The 16,788-nt window shown below is 36.7% G+C and overlaps 2 protein-coding genes and 1 non-coding gene across 4 annotated transcripts; 1 reads left to right on the plus strand and 2 right to left on the minus strand.

Moving 5' to 3' along the window:
- Positions 1-961: 961 nt before the first annotated feature.
- Positions 962-10,650, plus strand: slc25a38b (solute carrier family 25 member 38b). Of its 2 annotated transcripts, XM_014986207.2 has the most exons (8): positions 962-1,504; positions 1,822-1,920; positions 4,753-4,877; positions 5,810-5,894; positions 6,366-6,545; positions 7,489-7,657; positions 7,763-7,926; positions 8,922-10,650. In XM_014986207.2, exons 2-8 carry the CDS (start codon positions 1,906-1,908, stop codon positions 9,042-9,044), a joined length of 861 nt encoding a protein of 286 aa, XP_014841693.1. In that variant the 5' UTR covers positions 962-1,504; positions 1,822-1,905; the 3' UTR covers positions 9,045-10,650. The 2 variants fall into 2 exon arrangements, with proteins under 2 accessions (XP_014841693.1, XP_014841692.1); XM_014986206.2 differs by lacking the exons at positions 962-1,504; positions 1,822-1,920 and adding an exon at positions 3,231-3,868.
- A 1,895-nt stretch (positions 10,651-12,545) lies between these two features.
- LOC148161116 (secretory phospholipase A2 receptor-like) lies at positions 12,546-14,451 on the minus strand. The gene has a single exon (XM_088007544.1). It carries the CDS (start codon positions 14,406-14,408, stop codon positions 13,674-13,676), a length of 735 nt encoding a protein of 244 aa, XP_087863670.1. The 5' UTR covers positions 14,409-14,451; the 3' UTR covers positions 12,546-13,673.
- Positions 14,452-16,587: 2,136 nt separating this feature from the next.
- On the minus strand, positions 16,588-16,660 carry trnar-ccu (transfer RNA arginine (anticodon CCU)). Its single transcript has one exon. It is a non-coding gene; the product is annotated as a tRNA-Arg (tRNA).
- Between the last annotated feature and the right edge of the window lie 128 nt (positions 16,661-16,788).

The raw sequence follows: 16,788 nt of genomic DNA on the forward strand, positions 1-16,788 counted from the left end.
TTAAATTTACTGAGACTAATTAAAACACTAAAATAAAATGCCACAAATTGGCTTTGATGGCTAAATATGAGTTAACTTTTTTTCTTTAAGTTGTTCACGATGCAGGTTATTTTCAAATGCTGCTTATTGTCTAAAACTCATCAGAATTGCGGATTTATTACTTGTTCATTTTGTAATTGGCATAGGTGGGTACCCAGAAAGTTACACAATAGGAACACTATTTAAACTTATTTTCATTCAAGTAAAAAGCTGTTCAAGAAATTACTAAAGAGTGAAGAATTTAGTAAAGATGTTGAACTAATCAGAACTTCTATTTAGAAATTATGAAATTGGACAAAAACCTCAAATGTGCAAATTCAGGTATTTTAAAGATGAAAATATCACAAATAACATAATTTGAACAGTTCAGGCATTAGAAACAGTTTTCCACCTCCAATTACTATTTTGGCTGTTTACTGTATATTCACTTGACCTCCTAGTGTCACAATGGATTCAACAGAAAAATACTAAACAAATCTTGTGTACAAATAAAAGGTCTCGCTTTAAAATGAGGGGTAGGTTTTTGTCTACCTTTTTGGTTGAAAAATGTTTGTTCTTCAATAGCATTACACTGTCGCATTTAATCATCTGCTCATAGATTAGTGTTTGCCTCATTAACAATTTGAGATGAGCCAAAACTGGTAGCATTACTGTTTTGGCTCATCTGATTGTGGTGTATGGATGTTTTGATGTGAAATTATTGTAACTTTTTAATGTATTTATCTGCAATTGGTGCTGTCTGCAGAGCAAATTAGGTATCCAGAAATATTTTTAAAAAAAGTAGTGATACTTGGGTAAAAATGAAAAGTACAACTGAATATAAAACTTTTTACCAAGTAAAAGTTTCGCCATTTTTTAACTAGTTAAATTTGAGTATTGGGATGAAATAACCTTCAGGTTTCCAGACTAAGAGGAGCGGCGACATCTACAGGCCAGTATCGGACTGATAATGCACTAGCTCGGCTCAATACTATTATGGTCATATTTCTCGTTCTGGTTTGTATTTCAACACGGAGGTAGTGTGCCATTTTTAGACATTTGTAGATTTGGCACGCGTTTTATTTTCGAGACCAGACACACGGCTGAACCTTATTGTAAAGGACTTATCTGTGTGATAGGAATAAGTAACAGCTTTGTCCTTTTTCGACTGAGAACGGCTAGCTACAGGCTAGCCTTTTCAGCAGCGCTGCGGCAACCTGCGTCAGTTTTACTCGCTCCTGCTCTTAACGACGTCTGAATTCAACTTCTCGCAACAATCAGTGAACTGGTTTATTTCCACATTTTGTGGCTGAACGGAAAGCCTGTAAACTAAACCGAGCTAACCCCTCTTGCCGTAAATTTCTGTATTACCGGCGAGTTCGTCTCCAAGGAAACGCCTGCAACTGGCCTCTGTAAATATCAAAAGATGGCGGTTCAAGAGTTACCAAGGGTCATTCCGATGGATCCCTAACATCGCTACTACAAGGTAAGAAGAGTCGATTTCTTAGTAGTAAGCCGGTTGACAAACGTGTCAACCGGCTTCTTCTTCTTCTTGGAACTATGTGAAGCTAGATAGTAACTCTGCCAAACTCAAATTACTTGTGAAGTTATGTTTTTAAAACTTGACTTTTTGTTTAATTGGCCAATATGTTTGTAGTAATTAGATTTGCTAGGCTTCTGATCTTTCGGTGATGCTGACGCCATGCTACTTTCAGTCTGACAGTTGGTTAACCTAGCCTAGCATACAGCTAGCTCTAACTCCGGGGATGTCAAATGTTTTCGACATATGTTTTATATACGCAGTAACCACGGCTGAACCGAACCAGCAGAAACCCAACAGAGTAAAGGGGGAAACTGGACTCATCAAGCTCGACATCCAGTTCAGGGATGGAGGTGTTAGCGGTGAGTGTAACATATGTTAATGATGGCAACCATTTTTTTCTTCAAATCTTTATCAATAATAGCCGCTGTACATTCAAGAGCGTGGCAAGTGAAATATAATGGAAAAAGAAAACTAGTTACAATAACACATTAGAAGACAAAAGAGAGGTAAAAACAGACAAAAAGATGTTAAAATAACTCTTTTATTAAAAGTTTAAAAAATATCTATCAATTCTGCTTTGAGCTGAGGTATATTGCGGCTTTTATTAGACCGCTTTATAAAAATAAGAGTTATGATCGAAACTTTTTACATTATTAAAAAAATATATTATATTGTAGTTTAATTTTAATATCACAACACAGTTAAATGTTCAATTTCAGTCCAGAAATATTTAACATAAATAAAATATAAAAGATGTGAAATTGTTTCAAAAGAAACAAGTTTCATCCAAGTCTTTTCTATGATTTTTTCTAAATAATTTTATTGGATATGTTTTCATAATTTTGAAGTGAATTTCCTTTACCTTGTTAGTAACCAAGTACTTGCTGTAAGTTCAGATAAATTGCCAATTAATATTCATAAAACTATTCCAATTGAGACAATGAATCACATAAAAAAATACTTTTTTTATTCCAAAGTATTAAAGCCATTAATAAAAATGTCGTCTTCTCTTTTTTTTTTAGCAGTGCATGTGAATTTGTTCCACTTTTATTTTGTAGCAGCCTAATAAAACCAGGCGTCTTGCTCAGATATTGGAACATTAATATCATTATCTGCTCATCTAATGTCGTCTTTTTGACTAGGTTTATGTATAAATGTTGGTAAACGGCAGTGCTGTGATGCAGGACAAACTTCAGACTTGTTCTGAGAATAAAATAATGTTGTATAATGAGCACCCAAGTGATCAAACTAAAACCAAGATGATGAAACCTAATAAATGTAGAGATCAACACACCTTAGACATAGTTAAAGTCTTCTCCTCCATGCTGTTTACTGACATAATAAAGATGTTGCATTAATTTGCATGAATTAGAACTTGCATGACTGTTAGAGCAACACTTGTAAAGACATGTATGTGAGCTTTTCTTGTGCTAAATATACAGTTCAATTACTTATATCCCTGGCAGATTTGGGTTTAAAGAAATCCTTTTAATTTTCCCCACATGTTCTTTCTGATTGGATGTAATATTGACTTTTGGAGTCCTGAATCAGAAATGAATCTGTAAAGATTAGGGTGATTTTGAACTGTCAAAATATCAGCAATAACATCTAAAAAGCTGGTTAGCACTTATACAAATGGTTTGTTTGCCAATAAATCTTTCTCCTCTGATTATTGAGAAGGATATAAATGATTTCTGTTTTGCCATTTAGTTTTAAAATCTTAATAAAGGCATTTACTTTAATTCTCCTAGGGGTGTGAATAGCTTTTGTTGTAACTGTAATAGAGGAAATTAGGGGGCTACTGTTGAATAAAAGCCACCAGAGTCATAAAAAACCTTGAAAAAAGTTAAAATTTAACAGAGAAACCCATGAGTTGAGTCTAATTGGGGCTTCTTATTAACTGCTTCAAATCCAACCAATACATTCGTTCTATTTTTCTTGTGACCCACATTTTATATTCACACCCCATGACTCATGTCCGTTGATAAAGATGCAATTTAGCAGGGAGCTTTTTTCAGCGGGGGCAGAGCTACGTACAGATGTAAGCGTGTGCCTGAAAGATAAAGACCCTCAGAAAAACGCTGGCTGGATTAGGCTTTGGCTGCAAAACGGGGGGTGGGGAGGGAGGACAAGAAGCGCCGGAGAGCGTTTTGTCGTTGGAAAGCGAGAGACGAAAGGTTTGCAGGAGAGATGCAGGTTTATTTGGCGTCACCCCGTTTATAGCCGGGAGATGAGAGGGAGGTGAAAGAGGGCAAAATGCAGGAAAAGCAGGATTCTCAGAGCCGAACCCCAGGCGGTCTGGGGAAGGTAGGAGCTTAATTTGCATTTTGAAGTAGCACTTGTGTTTTTTAAAAAGCGATTTTGTCGTCTTGTGTGTTTCAGACGGCTCACTGTTTGATTTGTTTACATCGCTGTCAAGTGTGGAGCTTTTCCAGTTACAGTTTGCCTTCAGACGGAGCTGAAATTACAGCTTGCGTGTGTGATCAGATGAAATCCAACTTCAATTTGACTCTTCAGCTGCAGCGTGTGTTTTTATCTGTAGCCGGTGTTTCACATGTTACAGCGACCTTAATGTGTTCATTCAGTTTCATGGTGAGAATACTTACTATCTGATGGAGGGAGACCCCACCATCTAGGGTCTCAGTGAGGTTAGGGTTTCATCAGGAGGCTTGAAAACATGGCTGCGTGCGTGCGTGTGTGTGTGTGCTTGTGCGTGTGCATCCGTATGTGTGTGTGTGTGTGTGTGTGTGTGTGTGTGTGGAAGCTGTCTCTGTGCATCTCCATCATCTCCACTGTGTGTGAACCTGGCCTCTGCCTTTGTGCCACAGGCTTGTTTTTTCAAATACGCAAACAAAATGTAAAATGTCACTGCAGCATGTTTGGATTAAAGTAAAATATAAATAACTGAGGTTATTCTTACATTTTTGAGAAATGGGTTTGTTGATTTCTTATGTAATTGTGATTTCTCTTGTTTCCAGAAACAGCTAAAATCTTAATAAGCTGTATGTTCATTTCTAATCCTTTATATTTTATTCCACTCTCTCCTTTTTCCCTCCGTCTTCTGTAATTACTAATTCTGTACGTTCTTCCCATCTCATTGTCCTTGTCCACCCAATGTGCTTTGTGTCCGCCATTTCGGTCCCCTCTCATGTCCGCCTCTCTGCCCCTTTCCTCTCCGTCTTTCTCCTCAGGCTCACCCCGCTCTGAAAGCCTTCATGTGCGGCTCCCTCAGCGGCACCTGCTCCACGCTGCTCTTCCAGCCCCTGGATCTGGTCAAAACACGGCTGCAGACACTGCAGAACAACGCCAAGCCAGGGTGCATGCACACACACACACGTTTCATGTGTGACTAACATGAAATATTTCCAGCTGGATGCCATCAGACAATCGGCATCCTTCTGGTGAAGCGTGTCTTTAACAAGACGTCTTCAAGAATGAAGACGAACTCCGGCATCAGAGGCAGCCTGAGTCGGTTTTCATGACCCATATAGAGAAATTAGTCACACCAGCAACACATAATGGTGTTAGCCTTTGGAACTGCAATTGTCACAGCCGGGTGCTGGGAGTATTGGATTTTAAATTTAAATGGTTTTACAAGTGGCAGCATCAACCTGCTAATATTTTGTGGTGATTGTTTCTAAACATAAAAAAAACCTCAGTCATAATTGTTTCATGATAGAGTTCACCCCTTGAACTTTTACATCATGTTTCAACTTCACCTCATTTTATGTGCACACAGTGGTGGCTAACCGTGATTTTGAAGGAAAAATATTCCTGGTTTTTAACATATTTTACAGTTTAAAATCTGGCAAGCAGATTTATAACCAAATCACTTTTGATGCAATTACAGCTTTAAGCGTTTTATCTTATCTTTCTATTTGCTTTGCTCTTCTAGAGTTTGAAATTCTGTCCTGTTCCTCTCAAACATCTAAAACATCTCAAGCACAGATACAAAGTGTCTGTGAACATCAGTTTTTTTTCTGCCCCAGTCTAAAGTCTTTGGTGCTTTCTAATATGTTTTATTCCTGGATTGCTCTGAATTTTCCCTCGCAGCAAAATACTGTCATTATCATTTCACATGTTCTGTTCAGACTAATGTTCAGAAGTACACAAAATCTGTCAGTTTGCTTTATAAAAATTTCAAAAACACATTTCAGATTTATAGTTGTAGTGTGTTTAAATGTAGATAAGTGTATTTGTCCATTTCAAGATGCCTCTGGTAATAATTCTTCAATTTAATTCTTGCAGGACGCCCAAGGTGGGAATGTTCCGGGTTTTCATTCAGGTCATCAGGACGGAGAATTTCTTCAGTCTGTGGAAAGGAGTTTCACCGGTATGCAACTGGTTTTCTTATTTTTAACCCACTAGAAGGGAACAAACACACCCAGTGCAACACTTTCATTCTATTGGCTGAGAGGTTGCCAGGCAACGGTACTTTTCTGTTGCAAGCACGAGCAGAAAATGATTCGCAAGCGAGCAGAGAGGTTTTCAAGCGGAGATTTGATCCGAACAGAGACAAGTTTTTAGTGTGAGGATAAAGGTTTGAGAGAGCTCAGTGAATATTTGAAAGAGAGCAGAAGTTTTGAGAAGAAAGACATTTTCAAACTGAAAATGTGTGTTCTCAAATTATGGCAGAAAAGTCCCCCATAGAATTACCTCCTCACCAGGTCACTGAGAAGCCTGGTAGCCAGTTATTTCTTTAGAAGTCAGGTGCGTTTGAGCAGGGGGGCATCGAAAAGTTACAGCCATAAGTGACATTTATTAGCATGATTCATTTTAACTGCTGTTATTTCTGACTTTGCAGTCATTTGTTCGCTGTATTCCTGGGGTGGGGATCTACTTCAGCACTTTCTACTCCCTGAAGCAGCACTTCTTCCAAGACCGGGCGCCAAACGCTGGCGAGGCTGTTCTACTTGGAGCCGGTGCCAGAACCGTGGCGGGGGTCTGCATGCTGCCGTTCACTGTCATCAAGACGCGCTTTGAGGTGCGCAGCTGTTAATCTGTGCCCTCCGGCAGATCATCTCAGATGGTCTTTTTCAGTCCTAAATGAGTAAAAATGCTTCCTCTGTACCTGTTCGTTCTGCTGTCACCACTGAAAATAGTGACTGTGGTTTTGCAAAACTGCCTCCTACTGGAGCCGAGGAAAGATCTCCTTTTTAATTTTATCTTTAAACTCCTGGGTTAGTTTTCTTATATTAATGTGAGAATAAAAAGTGAACATAAAGTAGAGTTTTTCTACTCAAAACTCTTCAAGTGGCTTAGTTTTAACTTCACCCAGTTCAAATTCTATAAAACAAACTCCTGTTATGACCTTTAGCATCCTGTTAGTAATAAGTAATTTAAAAAACGGTATTGATAAGTCAAGCAGAAAAAGCTGAGCTTTGCTACAAATAATAAAGAATATAGTGAAGAAATGCTATGCTGGGGTATTTTAGACAATATGGTTTATTTTCTTATTTAAAAAAGGAATTGAATAATTTGTTTTATATTTTTAATGTATTTTTGCTATTGTGTGGAATAAGCTTAAGTTGTTAAATGAAAAATCAGCAGAATGTGGATTTTTTTTGTCATCCATTAATTGTAGAATAACCAATAACTAAAATAATTGTTAGTTGCAGCCCTCGTTGTATTATTTCTTCTTAGATATATGCTAATGCATTGACACCATTATTCACTGTTTATACCTTAATCTATATATTCATGTTCTAACTCTGATCATGAGCACTCTTAGGAATTTTAACATCAAGTTATGATACACATACATTTTAATTTTATAAATAGTCAAACCTCATTCTTTAAAAAAATAAGTTGGGATTAAATTACACTGCAACAAAAACATGCACAGGCACCGTATTTTTACTTAAATCTAAAGTAGCAGTACAGAAAATGGAGATCCCTTAATGCTGGGTTTGTCGTTGTTGTTACAGAGCGGATATTACAACTATGCGAGCGTGCCTGGAGCTCTGAGGAGCATGTATGAGACGGAGGGAGTCAGAGCTCTGTTCTCGGGGCTGACCGCCACGCTGCTGCGAGACGCTCCCTTCTCCGGCATCTACGTCATGTTTTACAGCCAGGCCAAGCGAGCGCTGCCGCAAGGTGAAGACGGCAGCAAGTCAACATAAACAAACTACAGAAAGAGAAGAAAAAATAAAAAGTCTAGATTTTCAGCTGAATTCTTATATTTGGTATCTTCTTCGTCAGAAGTGACATCAGCGCCGTACGCACCGCTGGTGAACTTCAGCTGTGGAGTGGTAGCAGGCGTCATGGCTTCTGTGGTCACGCAGCCTGCAGATGTGGTGAAGACTCACATCCAAGTCAGCCCGTCCCACTGGAGGACAGCAGACGCTGTTCGCTACATCTACACGGTGCGTTTCTGTCTGAAACAGGAAACTCAGTTTCAGCTCTTTATTACTTACAATAAATCGATAACACTATACAATACACGTGATCAATACCAATAGATAGTAGATAATACTTCCGATAGAATAGAATATTCTGGGAAATGTAGGCAGAGGAAAACCTTTAACTGTTCAACCTCTCACGGTGAACTAAGCAAGGTTAGTAGAATCAACTAACCAACTTGTTCTTTGGTTACCTAGCAACTCACTCGCTCTCCGGTTGCCTAGCAACAACCTTTTGAGTAACTGCCACAGCAGCAGTTTAAGGTTCCACCACTGTGCTTAAAAAAACCATAAAACAAAAAAAAAACAACGGAGCAGAGTGAAAACTGAGGATAAAGATTATTTCAGATATTTAAAACAAAAAGCTAATTAATAATTATCTATATCGACTGATATGAAGCTGTTGTATCGTGATACATTTTTCAGCCATATCATCCAGCGTGAACCTGTAGTACATTTCACTTATAACAGGGGAACTATGTCAAAAATTAAATAATCTGTCAGTAGAACTAGTACATTTTAAGAAATTATTGACTTAAAACAAGCTCTTATTTCTTGCTGAAAAGTTACTTGAAAGTTAGTTTTGTCTTATTTCAAGCGTACTAAGACATTTGTGCCTGAAACTAGATCAAAAATACTTGGTAAGATTTTGTGTAGTAGTCACACCTCTCAAGAAACCATTTTATCTATCTCTGTCATATACATCACATTTAGTTGGTGATGTCATCATCCATATATGGAAGCGCTTCCTCTTTTTATTGGCTCTACTACTACACTTATACACTTACACTTATACTTCTACACAAAGCTCTTCTTGGATTTTAAAATTACTTCTCTACTTTCAAAAACAGTAAACAGGCAGACTATAATCTTTTTAAGTTCTGACTTTCCAATACTTACAGATCAGGCTCTTTTAAATGACTTTTACAATAACTCTTGTTTTTTCCTGTTTTCCTCAGGAGAAGGGCATGTCCGGTTTTTTCCGCGGAGCAGTGCCGAGATCTCTCCGGCGCACTCTGATGGCCGCCATGGCTTGGACTGTCTACGAGCAGCTCATGGCTCGCATGGGTCTCAAGTCCTGAAGGGCAGCTGAGCAAACGCACAATAACATGCGGGAGATGAAACGTGACGGGTTAATAACATTTTATCAGAAAGCATGAAGAAAAGGGAGGCAGCAGGAACCAGCCAGCAGTGCCAGGAACAGAGCAACCAGGTGGATAAATGTTGAGAAAGAGAGAGTCGTGTTTAAATGTTATTTAAATGTTAACGATGTTTGTTTGTGACGATGCACCTGAGCGACTCTCCCTCTGCTGTGAAGTGAATTTATCCCTCTTAATGTTTCTGCTCAGACGTAGCAGTGGATGAATACCACTAAAAAAACAAAAAACAAACTGGTTCGCGTGAAGCTTAGCGAGCCGATATGTGCATTTACTACTACAGAGAGCTGCACTCTGGTTGATGAGATGTTTATAAAACCTGCATATGATTGAGCAATGTTTCTTACTTTGTGAAATACTGTGGTTATTTCACTTGTTTTAGACAATCACAAGCTCTCCGACAGATGCATTAATCTATGGAAATTTAAGCCAAATCAATAATCACATCCAAGCCTTTGTCTTCATATGGTTGAAAGCGGCAATTACAGCCCATTTCTGACTAAAAAAATCTAATTTATATCTATAGAATTTCAAGGTTGGCTTATTTTGTTGTAGCAAAGAAGGATTTTGCAGTATTATGTGAGTTGTCGTTCGTTTCCGTGGTAACGTTCATGATGGCTGGTCTGGTTTATGACTGAACACATCCCAGTCACATCCATCTATGAAATGTCTGAGCTGATTGTCATACAAACTATCCAGATTAAATTGTGTGCACAATGTAAGCGTCTTAATTTAACTGTTGTCTTTGTGAACTTTGTAAGGTGTTAAAAAGAACACTGTTAAAAAAAAAGATATTTTGAAACAAAAATGGAAACATTTAGAAAATAAGAAAATAAGGTCTTTAATTTTGGTTCATTTCAAAATTACTATTGCTTTGCAGATATAAAATAATCTCCCTGTTGACTTTCAAGGCTTGAAAAGTGTTAACTCTCCTGTTGGCCAGCAGGTGGCAGCAGTAGTGAAAGGAAACGATCAAATTTTCAGCAGTTTAAACACTTGCTTAAACTGCACCATAAAACTGTTCAATTATTTTTTTAAGGTTGACTTTTCAAGTGAAACATTGCTTCATCATTATGCAGAGATAAAGTTTGCACAGAGTCCATATCAGTGGTGGATTTTATTTAGTTTCACACTGATTGCATCTGCTCAGAAATAATTTACAAAAGCACAAATTATGATCTTTCTAGAGAGGATTTATTTCCATGTTTCTTTCTTTTATTTATTTTTGTGTTCATATGTAAATATATAAAAATCAGAAGATATATTAGAAGCCTTTCCAACATTGGGAATTTAAATTAAAAAGAGATCAAACTGATAAATCTGTTTTTAAGAGGAAGGCCTGAGTGTTTGCTGTTTAACATGTGTAACTCACTGTGCCAAGTTTAAGTTGGATCCGTTTTGTTGCTATCCGATTGCCCTCATCATCCATGTTCACACTCCATATATAGTGCCTCACTTTTCTTTTTTTAGGTCAAAATCTCAACTCTTCCTAAAGTTATTTTACATTTCTGTCAATAAAATTCAGAAGTCAGCTGGCCTGAGTCTGTTATTGTTTCTAATATAGTCTTCCTGCACCGCAATTTACACAGCATGAATATCATTTTAAAAAATGTAAATCTTTCATTATTTAGAAAGATATTATTCTAAACATTTAGTTGCAAATCTGAATTTTTTAATAAAAATTCTTTCACACTGGGACAAATCAATTTAAAAAAAATTGGCAGCGTTTTAAGATTTTTTTTTAGAAATTTGCACTTGTGTTAAAATATTAGCAGCTGAACCAAATCAGTTAGAAAATGAATTGGCTTCACAGCCATTACTGTGTGCTGCTGTTTATTTGGAATTTAATCTTCATTTGAAATGTCCAAAACCAGTTTTATTTATAAAACCAGTGATAATTAAGCTCAATCCATATCTTAGGAGCTGCAAGAGAAAAACATTGATCCTCTTGAAACTTTTATTTGTTTAATCAAGTGACCATGCATCTATGGGTCAATTTTAAAGTTATTCGGGGCAGACAGTATTGTCTCAAGATCAAAAGGAAGCTAATAAAAAGAAAGAAAACCGGTAGCAAATGTTCTTTTAATTAGCATTAACTACAGTTCCTGTAAAGAATTTTGTGTGGGTGTCAGGAAATGTGGGATTGAGATTTGATGCGCTTCACTATTGTAAAAAATAAACTTTCAGGAGTGAATTGTATTCAATATTTTGTAAGGATTCAAGGATTTTTTTTATTGTCGTACCACCTTTGCTTGTTTGAGGTACGAAATTCAGACTTAGGTCCCCGATTAAGAAATTGAATACACAAATAAATAAATAAAGTAATTTATGTGATATATACATGTGTATATTTTTTTAAAAAAAGTGTGTGTATAAGTGTTGTAAAATTGATTGTAAATAATTATAAAACTCAGAAGGAAAGAGTACATTTCTGCCAAAAAAAACTTGGAAATATTGAGATTAATCTCAGAAATTTTCTCGGAAAAAAGAAATTTCTGAATGTGAAAAGTTGAAAATTAGCTAGAAGAAACTTTTTTTTCTAAAAAATTTCTGAGATTAACCTCAAGATTTCTGAGGTTTTTGGCAGAAATTTCCTTTTTTTCTACTTATGATGCACCACCACCGGTGTTTATTCAATTTAAAGGAAATGATCAGAGAGAAGAATCTGGATCAATCTAAAATAAAACAAACTGTGGTAGTATTGATAGATAAATGGTAGAAACATGTGGACCAGGAGCCATTTTATCAACCACACGATGCGTGGTTGATAGAATGAAGACGTCGCCGGCAGACGCTGCTTGTTGTGGCGTTTAGAACCACCAACCTGAGTGTATTTGGATACAGAGGCACCTCAGGGGATTTCTCCACAAATGAGATGCAACTTACAAATTTACATTACCATCTTTGTATGTAAATGATGTGATACTGGTTGGCTTCAAGAAGTCAAATAACACAGTGAAGTAATCTGCTTGTTTAATCACAATGATGATAAACTTATTAAATTGAAAAGTGTAAAACAAGTGATTTGTTTGCTAATTAAAGTAATAAAAGCAAAGAGTAAAGAACTGGTCGTGATTGGTCAATAAGTCAGCATTTATCTCGTTTTTATGAAGTGATTAATGAATTCATACATCTTGAAACCTTTATTGGTTGATCTTTGTGTTTTTATGCCTCTTTCATCCTCAGTTCATTATGTAGACTTGAAGTTGAGTCCGTTGTCAGTTTGTGATCTTGGTTTTATTATGCATCATGTGTTTTATATTTTTTAACTACAATGTGAAGCCAAAGATACAATAAAGATTACCAACAATATTACATTTTATGCACTTGTAGTTCTCAGAAATCAGATCTTGTGAGCACACATCGTATTCTTGAGTTCATACGTTGTGAACTGGTATGAATAAAACACCAAAGATGAAAGAGTCATTGTCTGATTCACCTAAAGTTTATTCAGCACAATAAGAACAACACACAGAAAAACAGTAAATGTAAAGACTGTGAGCAACATTTTTTATATATTTTATATATATATATATATATAAATGGTTGTTTTTCCTTAAGAAAAAGTTGACTTCAATCATTGTCATTCTTTTTGTTACCCTACAAGTAGATGAACCATAATAGTTTAAGGTTACATGAAATTATTTGATTAGAGCAACATCACGATTAAAAGTTCATTATGGAAAAAAAAATGAAAAAACAGAAGAAGTATGATGTATCAGCTAAAAGTTTTACACCAGTGTTTATTGAGAGCAGAGCCTTGGAAAGAGTAGAAGCTTCTTAAAGAGACAGAGTCCTAAATTCAAGGCATCAAATTTTGACGTCAAATTTCTTTTAAGTTATTTTTGATACATACAGCAAGCAGTGTTTTTTGAGTTTGCATTAAGCTCTAAGTGATCTTGATCCACATTCTACATGTTCCTTGGAGTTTTACAACAAAATAAATGAATAAATATCATAAAACAGAACAAATGCAGCCAGAAATAAATATGAGTAACAACAGATAAACTCTACTAAGGGTGTTTCCACACTTGATAGTCCGATAGACTTGGTTTGAATGGGGACAAAAAATTACTACAATTGTTATATTTTCAGCTGGTGCAGTTCACTTACAGGCTGCACTGTGTCAAACAAATTAAACTCTTTGAAAAAGCTGTTCCCCTCCTCACTTGTGGTTGTGCTAAACTAAGAACCACTGAAAGAAACGACACAAAATGTAAACTAAAACTCAGTGAAGTCAGATTTTAGCAGTTGTAGTATTTCTCTTTTGTTGTTGGTTTAAGATCGGATACTATTTCTCCCGTTAGTGCTAGACGTGAGTTTGTTTTTGTTGTATTTACCCAGAATGCCCTGCGTTATAGGTCACTTTAATCGAACCAAGACCTACGTTTTTAAGTGGACCAGAGTCTGGTTGCACATTCACCCTTCCCCAAGCGAACCACACTTTCTAGACAAACAAACTAGAGTTTGATTAAGCCAGAATAACCAGGGCTGGTACCAAACCAGCCTAAACCAGAGCAGTTAGATATGTGAAGTGTTTGGAAGTCGCCAGACTCAGGCGCAGATGAAGCTGTGTTTCTCCTGGCAGTCCCTGCTCTCCCAGGCCCCCTGTTTGGTCAAAGCCACGCAGCGTCTCAGCATCGGACACATGTGGTCCTGATCTCCCTCCGGCCAGGCCTCGTACGGCATCGGGTCTCCGTTCACCCACATCCAGCTGTTCCCAAGGTAACGCAGGCCGATCCACACCTGCTCGGTGTAGTCAGACGACTGGATCTCTCCCTGACCCATAAGACTCTCTGTCAAAGAGAGCAGGCTGAGGAGGTCGGTGTTTTTCTCTCTGCAGTGATCCAAAGCGTCCTCCCAGGTCTTCTCTTCCGCTACTGGCACCATGTTCACACAGAAGAAGTTGTAGTGGTCGTCTCCTGATCTCCATTGCCAAGCAGAGCTGGTCCAGAAGGCATTTTCAGCGATGCGTTTCGGGTCTGTCCCAGCCAGGTTGGCCGGTAAGTCGAGATTGTTGTGGTAGGTGACAAATTCCCCTCCGGACCATTTCCACTTGATACTAGGCTTATCCCAGTAGAGGCCGATCCATCCGTTCTTGTCATTATTCGCAAATCTTTTGAACACCTGCTCCTCTTCTTCACTGGTGAGAGCCAAAAAGTCAGTAAAGTGGTCCATGCAGTGTTTCCTAGCATCAGGCCAATTTTTGTTTTCCTTGACAAACTCGTATTTCTCACACCAACAGCAGGCATTTGTGGCAATGAGCAGCGTGAAGACGATCCTCTCCATCCTGACGGTGGCTTTGCACAAGAGCAACTGACTGACTCGCTGATTTTACCCTTTCCTTTACAGACGTTGAAGAATTCACAACATTTTCATACACAAAAAATACTATCCATGAGTTCTTAAACAAAGCAGCAAAACTCGCCTTTGAAACAAATCCTTTCGTGGTGAATATTCAAAGTGTTTCAAAGGCTGCCCTTCTGAGGAAAAATTCATTTGCATCATAACTTAGCTTGTGCTTTTCTTAAAGACTTTTCTTCTTGTAAGGCTACCTGGATAAGATTTCATTTGGAAAGCAACATTCAAGCAATTTATTGGAAGCAATTTATTGCTTGTTTTCATTTTTTCATTCTCACAAACTTTATAAGCGTTTAGAGAGACAGACCAATATAAATGGTGAAGTAGAAGGAAAACAGGGCATGATTTATAAAATATTTTTACAGATGAAAATCTGAAAAGTCGTAAGAAAATTTGTGTCAGTCCCCATGAGTAAGGCTGGGCATATTGATCTAAATGTTGATACTATCAATATACAAAGGTGAGTATTAGTCTCAGATTAATACTTCTGTCTTTAGTTTCTCTCCCATATGTCCAAGAAATTATTCAAATTTACTCATAAAGTTTATGCCACATCCAGGAATTAAAATGCAAAATATAAAGAGCTTACATTTTCAATTTGAAAGCAGGATTTCATACTTTTATAATGCTAAATATGAATGTGGCTGAATATGATAAAGCATTTGTATTTAAATATTGAAGGAGAAATAGTATTCCTGTTTAGATTATGCAGATTGCAGTTAATAAAAAATGAATTACTTTATTTCTTTTCTGCAACATTGAGTCTAAAAATATAAATTAAATTGTGGCAGCTACAATATTTACTAAGTTTTCTTTAGTAAAAATTTATCAAAAATAAAAGCTGTCTTTTTTTAAAAACTCTAAACAAATTTTATTTAGCTGGAGTGAAGGTACAAATTACTCTTTGGATTGTTAAGGCTGAAGACCCCTGGTTTAGTTGCATAAATATATTTATAAATGAATATTTATTGAATGTAATGTAAATAATGAATATTTATATAAATAAAAATATTTAAAAATGAGAAAAGGAGTTGATGAGAAGAGGTTAAACAGATCTCAACACTACAAATACTAGAAGACATATGTAAACCAATACATGAACAGTAAAATAAAGAACCAAGAATCTAGAAACCAAAGTGAAGCATTTATGGAACACCATCAGTGACAAATTTTTTTTAATCATAATCCAAAATGATCCAATTTCCAATAATCAAGGTGATTATAAAAAGCAAAGAATGATTCTTCATGGTCAAGAAAATTATGGACAACCCTGACCATCCTCTTCATTAGACTGTCTTGGGGAAAAAACGAGTACCTTCTCTCAGAGGCTTCTTCAAATTCACTGTAACACAAACTTCTACAGGAGATCTTTCCTGCCAACAGTCATCACTGTCTGCAATAACTCTTTGAAGACTTTGAATAAATGAGCTACAACAACATTTAAATTTCCTTTGAAATCAATAAAATATCTTTGAATTTGAATGTCAATTTCTACAGATTTGTACATTTCCAAAGAAAGTTAGCATGCAAGACAGCAGCAAAACAAGCATAAAACTCTCATTCTTCACTAAGTACATCTAATTTGTTACTCAAATCAGCTCTCCAAGACATTCTGAGAACACAGTTTCTTCTTTGTTTGCAAGTTGGGTTGATTTCTAAACTCTTTTGCATGATTTGCATCAGTAATGTCATTATCCTAGCCATTCAGCATTGATGGTGAAGCGGCATGTGAATGGATTCTTCTAGATTGTTCTCTTTACATGACCAAGAGGAGATCATGTAAAGATGCAGAAAGTCATGTTTCAAAGCTGAAACATGATTTTCTACATACAGGTAAAAAAATAGGTTTCCTCTGAAGGCAGGTGATTGTGGGATAAAAAGCATACTTTTTAAACTTTTATTTGCCACAAAAAAATAGAAAATTGTGTATCACTCCAACTATTGGGATTGAAGGCCTTACTTTGTATGTATTGCATCATGTTGGATTTCAATATATCACAGCTGCACATTAGTAAATGTTTGGATGAACTTGAAATTTAAATACGTGAAGAAACAAGAACTATATCCTACAAATCACAAAGAAAAATAAAAAAAGAAAAAAGTAGCTCACCCCAGATGGGACTCGAACCCACAATCCCTGGCTTAGGAGGCCAGTGCCTTATCCATTAGGCCACTGGGGCACCGCCTGCGGATGGCCGCAAAACTTAAATTGAACCTCCTAAGCAGACACGGTGAAATTGCTGTGTTTTCCATGTAGATATAGATTGAAAAAGTGTAATTGTCATCCGTAAGACGTAGGTTGCGTTTG

Source organism: Poecilia mexicana, unplaced genomic scaffold, assembly GCF_051168715.1.
Source record: "Poecilia mexicana isolate PSO_F unplaced genomic scaffold, ASM5116871v1 scaffold_1, whole genome shotgun sequence".
In the NCBI taxonomy this organism is placed as follows: domain Eukaryota; kingdom Metazoa; phylum Chordata; class Actinopteri; order Cyprinodontiformes; family Poeciliidae; genus Poecilia; species Poecilia mexicana.

Bases quoted from the DNA above. Each gene is read 5' to 3' on its own strand.
- LOC148161116 (XM_088007544.1), bottom strand. From the start codon at position 14,408: ATGGAGAGGATCGTCTTCACGCTGCTCATTGCCACAAATGCCTGCTGT.
- slc25a38b (XM_014986206.2), top strand. From the start codon at position 3,818: ATGCAGGAAAAGCAGGATTCTCAGAGCCGAACCCCAGGCGGTCTGGGG. The intron at 6,546-7,488 runs GTGCGCAGCTGT...TTGTTGTTACAG, and splicing joins TCATCAAGACGCGCTTTGAG to AGCGGATATTACAACTATGC. The intron at 7,927-8,921 runs GTGCGTTTCTGT...TGTTTTCCTCAG, and splicing joins CTGTTCGCTACATCTACACG to GAGAAGGGCATGTCCGGTTT.